The 6718-nt window shown below is 29.7% G+C and overlaps 2 protein-coding genes across 4 annotated transcripts in view; one reads left to right on the plus strand and one right to left on the minus strand.

Moving 5' to 3' along the window:
* The window catches only part of LOC117167447 (NADH dehydrogenase [ubiquinone] 1 alpha subcomplex subunit 2), a 2665-nt gene extending 2381 nt beyond the window's left edge, over window positions 1-284 (plus strand). Inside the window, exon 3 of the mRNA XM_033352399.1 lies at window positions 83-284. Coding sequence (XP_033208290.1) covers window positions 83-174 — 92 coding nt within the window. The 3' untranslated portion in view covers window positions 175-284. The remainder of the gene's footprint in view (window positions 1-82) is intronic.
* An 864-nt stretch (window positions 285-1148) lies between these two features.
* LOC117167446 (probable pseudouridine-5'-phosphatase) overlaps window positions 1149-6718 on the minus strand; it is a 7623-nt gene continuing 2053 nt past the window's right edge. The window contains exons 2-4 of one of the 3 annotated variants that reach the window (XM_033352396.1): window positions 4478-4711; window positions 1586-1818; window positions 1149-1525 (exon numbers count right to left, since the gene is read on the minus strand). In XM_033352396.1, coding sequence (XP_033208287.1) covers window positions 1346-1525; window positions 1586-1818; window positions 4478-4711 — 647 coding nt within the window. In that variant the 3' untranslated portion in view covers window positions 1149-1345. Of the gene's footprint in view, window positions 1526-1585; window positions 1819-4202; window positions 4422-4477; window positions 4712-6718 lie in introns of all 3 variants that reach the window. The other 2 variants (XM_033352398.1, XM_033352397.1) reach the window with 2 other exon arrangements.

The following is a 6718-nucleotide window of genomic DNA, read 5'->3' on the forward strand; positions in this document are numbered from 1 at the left end:
TGATAGCGTGGTTTATGAATGATCCGTGAGTAGTATCAAAACTTTCTTAAGAGTCTAAATAATAGTTGTTCTTTATTTGCAGAATATGGAAAAGAGAAATGTGTACCTTTATCAAATCTGAAATCAGAAGATATTCTCGGACAGATAAAGCAACTTGCTAGTAGCTCGCCGTGATATTTTAGATCATGATTACTGAATATAAATTTTAATTTATTTAGTTGATTAAATACATGTACAAAAAATATGTAAGTTACAAGAAAATTAAACTGTTTTAAACACGCTAATTTATGTGCCATATTTTGTCTAGCTTATTAAGACTCATTTCGTCTAAATAATTTTAAAATAAACTACTGAATATGACAATGACTAATATAGAAGGAGGTCGAATCCACTTCAAGTAGAGGCAGTGCAACTTTAAATCATAGAATCGGTCGCTGATGAAATATATTATTTTTCAACGCGTATTTAAGAATGTATAACTTTTCATCTGAATGAGATATTTTGGTTTTATTTCGAGCATCTCGTGGAGTTTGTAGCCTTTTTTCAAAATACACTAGAAACTTGACAAAATTAATTTAACAAAACGGCGCCAGTTTTTTTTTAAATAAATAAAGTTTTTCTCAAAAATCACACCTTTTTGTTACTTAAATTTTTTCGGACTGTCACTTACATGAGGAAGAAATCATGTAAGTTTAAAGCGAACTAAAGTATTTTTCTGTTCAGGATATTTTATTTTTGCAAAAACTGAAATTTTTTCATAGAACCTTATGCCTATGATATTTTGAAAAACATCATTGTGAGTATTCTGTCAAATTTTTCCTTTAGATTTGTACAGTTATAACTGAGTACTAGGGTATTGGTCAAGTCGATTAAAAATTATCGAATGTTGAATTTCTCCAATTTTTTGTGTATGAAAACAACATTTTTTTCATATATTTTTTCGCTCCAAGTTTATTTACTTCCATAAACATTACCTAAAGAATCTAATCATTTTGAGTTCTTTTTTGCCCACCTTAGTACTCAGTTATAAATATAAAAAAATTAACTGCATCTGAAAAAAAGACATTTCATCAGAGACCGATTCTGTTATTTGAAGTAGCACTGGCTGTCGGATTTGAAATGGATTTGGTCACAAACAATTTTTTTTAGTACTTTCCCAAGTAAATTTTCTTTATTTACACATTCATCTATTAAACATACATCAACTTTTCAGAATTGAAAAAATAATATGTGTCAGAGATTTATTACAAAATAAAAGGAATATTTGTTATATTGGTAACCAAATTTAGTGGCAATATTAATCCGATTTTTTCTAAATATCTCTTTTCATTTTGTTTAACGGGCTCTAGTTTTTAAAGGGTGGAAGTCCAAACTCTTCAGGCTTGAAATCCAGAAGACTGTCCAGTACTGTGGTTGCTTTTTCCGTGAAACTTTTAGGGAGACTTGGATCTGGCACCATTACCACTTGCATTCCTGCAGAAAGAGCCGCCTCCACCCCATTCGGAGCATCTTCGAAGACAAGACACTGAAAAAATGAATGTAAATATTTCATTCTTGATAATTTTAAAACTCTGAAAAAACGAACCTTCAAAGGATCTGGATTGTCAGGAAACCGACTAGCTGCTACCAAAAATATATCGGGACTAGGTTTTCCCTTTTTTACGTCAGGATCAGAACCGCCAAGGACTCTGTGATGAAACAAATTGAAAACATCCATCAATTTCTTTGTTTTTAGTTCAAAACTGTCCTTGCTAGAACTTGTTGCCAGTGCAATTGGAACGTTGTTTTCAACCAAGTGACGCAAAAGTCTCTCAGCACCTATTCAAAGACATGTTCATCCAAAATTCTTTTAATTATTATCAACTACTTTACCCCGATTCAATACAAATATGTCATTATTAAGTATTAAAATGCCCAAAAGAAGTAAAAGGATTTTAGACACAAGTGTTATAAATTGTAATAACCTAAAACATTTTTTCCAACAATATAGTGAAGTTAGGCTTGAAGAATTTTACTAAAACAATATTTGGGCATTCTATTATGGGTGTTCAAGTTTGTAAAGGTAGAATTGATAATTAAGTCAGGTTGAGTTTCTAATCAAGATATTTAAAAGATTATCATACAAGTAAAATGTATCCCTTACAGGCCTCACTGTCCCTATGGGATAAAATACAGGAACCGAAGAGTAGTTTTAGTCACGCTCATAGGGTACTTTTTTACGCTCAAATGGTAAGAAATTAAGGATAAATTCATAAGATTTAAAAAATCAAGTTAAATTCAAAATAATACAAATGGATTAGAAAATTTGCTAAGAAAAGAATCCATTTATTTCAGTTTAATTTGAGTGAATTTAAAAGGAGTTTAAGGGAAATGAAAAGCATGCGATGAAATTCCTAAAAAAATCAAACTGAATTGAAAAAAAATTGAATTCAAAACATTCCAAAAATATAAAAAAATTGATTGAACTGAGTAAGTTTTACATGAGTTTAGAAAAATTAAAGAGAATTTAAAAGAATTTAATGAAATGTCTAGAGATATCAGATGACTTAAAGATTTTAAGATGAATTATACAAAAACTTTGCAAAAGAGCAATTGAATTGAGTAGAATAAAGTGAATTTAGAAGAATTCTGGGCGAATTCCAAATAAATTGCAAAAAAGATTTGAAAATCTCTTGAAATGTTTAAAAAACTACAAAATTTCTCACTGCGTATGAATCAATTAAATTAAAACCTTTTTTTTCAAATCCTGTAAATTGATAAAAACCCTTAAAAAACCGTTGAAATTGTGTAAATCTTTTGAAAATGCCTTGGAATCTTTTAATATGTGCTAAGACATTAAAAATCTTTTTAAGTTTTGTAAAGCTCTTGATATTGCCAAGGTACTTAAAAAAATACCTTAAAATACTTGTAATCCTTTGATTATTTTATTTAATTGATTTTCACAATCAATTAAATAAAAATTTTAATAAAGTGAAAAAAAAACATTTAATTAAGCTAATTTAGAAGAATTCACTTCAATTTAAAAAAATCAAAAGAAATCCAAAAAATTAAAAGAATTCAGGATGAATTCCATAGAATAATTTAAAATCTCTTGAAATCTTTGAAACCCTAAGAAATATCTTAGTTCTTTAAAAAATCCATTAAAACATACTAAATTATTATTAAGTTCCGTGGAATTCTAGGAAATCTGGTGATATTTCCTGAAATCCTGGAAAATTGATTGAAATACCTTGAGAATTAAAAAAAAAAAACCATTATAATTAATAAAATCCTTTGAAGTCTTATAAAATCCCGTGAGTCCTTTTAAAATATCATAAAAACTTATTAAACCCCTATTAATAAAAAATTCATTGGAATCATTTCAAGTTCCCTAAAATATTTCAAATTAAAAGCTCTTGAAAAATCCTTAGAAGTTTTGAAACAGCCCTAAAATCTTAAAAATCTCTTTAAATTATTTAAATCTGTTAAAATATTTCAAAAACACCTGAAACAAAAGTTAAATTATAAAAAAATTACATTATGAGCTGTATATAGGGTACCATAGGGACCTTAACTGAACATAGGGACCATCTGTGAGGTCTGCCCTTAACTAGAGACACTTTTTGTATCATAATTGGACCATATTGATACTTCGTAAATCGTTTTAAAATAAAAAGAACTTTTCACCACAGGCTTGTCGTAAGTTCATTAAATTTTCAAACTAAAATAAACGACCTGAAAACTATTTTGAAAAATGGTTGTTTAAAACCTATAAATCAACACTCAACCTGACTTGCGTTTGTGTATAGGCGCAACAAATAGCATATTGTTAATACGTAACTACAATACAAATAAACATTCCAAATTGTTTGACTGTGCTTCTACGGATAGACAGAGAATACAAAGTGCATTTTTTATCAACACAGATCCAACAGAGATGAGTTTATGAATTTTTGTTCTCTGGAAGCCTTAAAAAAATATAATAAACAATTTCTTTTGCAACTGGCATTGAAGTGATTCTATTCATTCTCATAGGAGACTCTTTGAAAGCCAATAAGAGAAATTCTCTGAGGGAATACATAAAAAACAGGTTATCTATAAAGTAACTCTAATACTGTTCACTTTTCAGAGAATTCTCGATACAGCACGAATGATATAATCAATGGCTCTAGACGAAAACTAACAAGCCACAAGCTGATATAATGACAAAACTTTTTGTTAACCTGGCATCATATTAACTTCAATGAAAAGTTCTCGCTGTAATCGATGATAATTATGTTGAAACTGAGCTATAGTCAAAGGTAACTTGTAATGATTTATTATAAGTTCAGCGCCTATGACTTCCGGTCTTCCAAGAACTTGATAAGCCAATTCACCTCCATATGAATGTCCATGTTCGGATACTATAGTTTGATATATTTGCTTGTATACCCTTTCTGAATCTGCACAGTGCGAAAAAAATTGGGAGTTATTTATCAAGATTCGAAGCAAAAATCACCTGGTAAAAAATTAGCCTGGGGAAATAGTTCTTCATATAGTACGAGAAGCTGTCCTTCAAATTCCTTTGGGGTTAGCGGCAATTCCAAATTCTCAACAACCCATTTCGAGACTTCACTGGTTTGGAAACCCATAGTTCGGGCCTTATGCTCCCACGTGAATGTTTTTCCATGTGGATTAGTGACTCGATTAAATGCTTCAGTATATAGCTTCTCTGTATCTGTGTGCAATGTCTCTGTTAAGACTCGAATTATGTGAATTGGAAATATTCTCAAATTTAATGTTAGGAAGCAAATTAGTGGTTCTGATATGGTGTATAAATATTTTTTTAAATGTTTCCTGTATCTACAATGTATTTTCTTACAGATTAGTATTATTAAGTACCCTATTACCGAGTTATAATTTTTATTATTCAATAAAATAGTTACACATACAAAAAAATTCTAGGTTTTGACACTTGTGTAGGCCCTCGTCAGGGTCGAAACTTACAATAATCCTAGGGACACCTATAAAAATGGGAAAGATTTCATGATAAAGTAAAGGTAAAGGCCAATTATTCCGTCTTTCTTGAAACAGTTTTTAAAATTTTAGTTTCTAGTTAAATTGCATATCTACGTAATATTTTCAAAAGAGCTTATATGATGCGATTTCTGTAAAGAATTTTTACCTGCATATTAAATACTTTATTGAATTATCAGATACGTTGCACTCATAAAGGGAAGTTTTTTTTATGCTCCAGGCGCTCTATGAAATTTCAAGTAGAAAAAGCTACCTGCAAATTTGACTCTGGATTTTTTTAGGGTGAGCATGTAGAAAAAAGCCGATATGTTTGAAACCAACAATTAGGAATCACTTTCTGTGGAAACAATCGTTAAATTGCATAAAAGTGGCTTCAAAAAGATGTTAAGCTCTTTTCTTACACTACCGATCAAAAGTTTGGGTTTACCTCTTTTTTGATGATTGAATAAGTTCTCTTAATTTTAATTATATCAGCCCTAAATTTTGTTTAAATGCTCTCAAAATTCGGAATGAAATGATCCCAAGATGAAGCCTATTTGTCTACATTTCTAGAAGATATTTTGACAAATTATGTAAATTTCAATGTTGTCTTAAATTTTCAAAAACTTCCGTAATAATGCACATTTTTTAATGTTCGTGGACTCGTTTTAAAACTATTTCTCCACAATACCACAAAAGTTTATTAGCATAAAACAACTTTAAGTTCTTGCAATGTGACAGGATTTTTTTTAGATATACACTCATAACGCTCTTGAGTTACTGTTGAAAGATATCTTAAGTTCTCACACTGCGACAGACATTTTCTGAAGATTTAAGCTTATTAACTTTTTCGATATTGTGGAAAAATAACTTTAGAATCAGCCCCGGAACATAAAAAATATTTGTCCTGAGCTCATTTTATAGGAAATTTTGAGAGCATTAACTTATTTGAAGAGAAAAAATTTTAGAAGAGAGAATTTAATCAATCATCGAAAAAGGGGTGAACCCAAACTTTCGACCATTCAACTCTTGTCAATTTTCATTTCATAATCATCAAGTTCGCACCAATTACAGAAAAAGAGATCTACTAATTGTTACGAAATTCATGAAGCAATGCATTCTAAACTTATTAAAAAAGGATATTATAAAAGGATCATAGGGCGCCTGGACTAATTAACGAACAACCTTGTGCACATCCAAGATTAGGATTTTTCCAGTAGAAATCGATAGTTACAGTTTTCTGGAATTGCGTGCAATCTCAAATCAGCTCTAATCAAATTGTTGGTAGTTTTCATTAGACAATCAATTTCTAAGATTAGATATAATTTTAATTGCTCTTTAAACTTGAAAAAACGTGATAAAGTACTGTCAAAAATGATTTTAATATCATTGAGTCGAACACATAATTTAATAGCTTGAAGTCAATCATCATACACATTATTATTTAAAACCAATCTGTCAAGTTACATCAGGGCAATAGATAGTTATTGTTTCAAGAGCAATGACAATCCAATTAAGAAAGAGGTAACGAAACGATAATAATTTTCTTATCGCTTTGCACTAATATTCAATAATGGATGAAAAGTTCCACTTGAGGTACTCAAGTCAAATAGACGAAAAACATTAAGTACCAAAGATCAAAATATAGAAACGTCAACACTTTTTTTGTATAGACTTAGTCATTAGCAATAAAATTATAGTATATACTCATCATTTTTTAGGTTTTCATATGCGGGAAATGTCG

This window comes from Belonocnema kinseyi, chromosome 2 (assembly GCF_010883055.1).
Source record: "Belonocnema kinseyi isolate 2016_QV_RU_SX_M_011 chromosome 2, B_treatae_v1, whole genome shotgun sequence".
NCBI classification, from domain to species: domain Eukaryota; kingdom Metazoa; phylum Arthropoda; class Insecta; order Hymenoptera; family Cynipidae; genus Belonocnema; species Belonocnema kinseyi.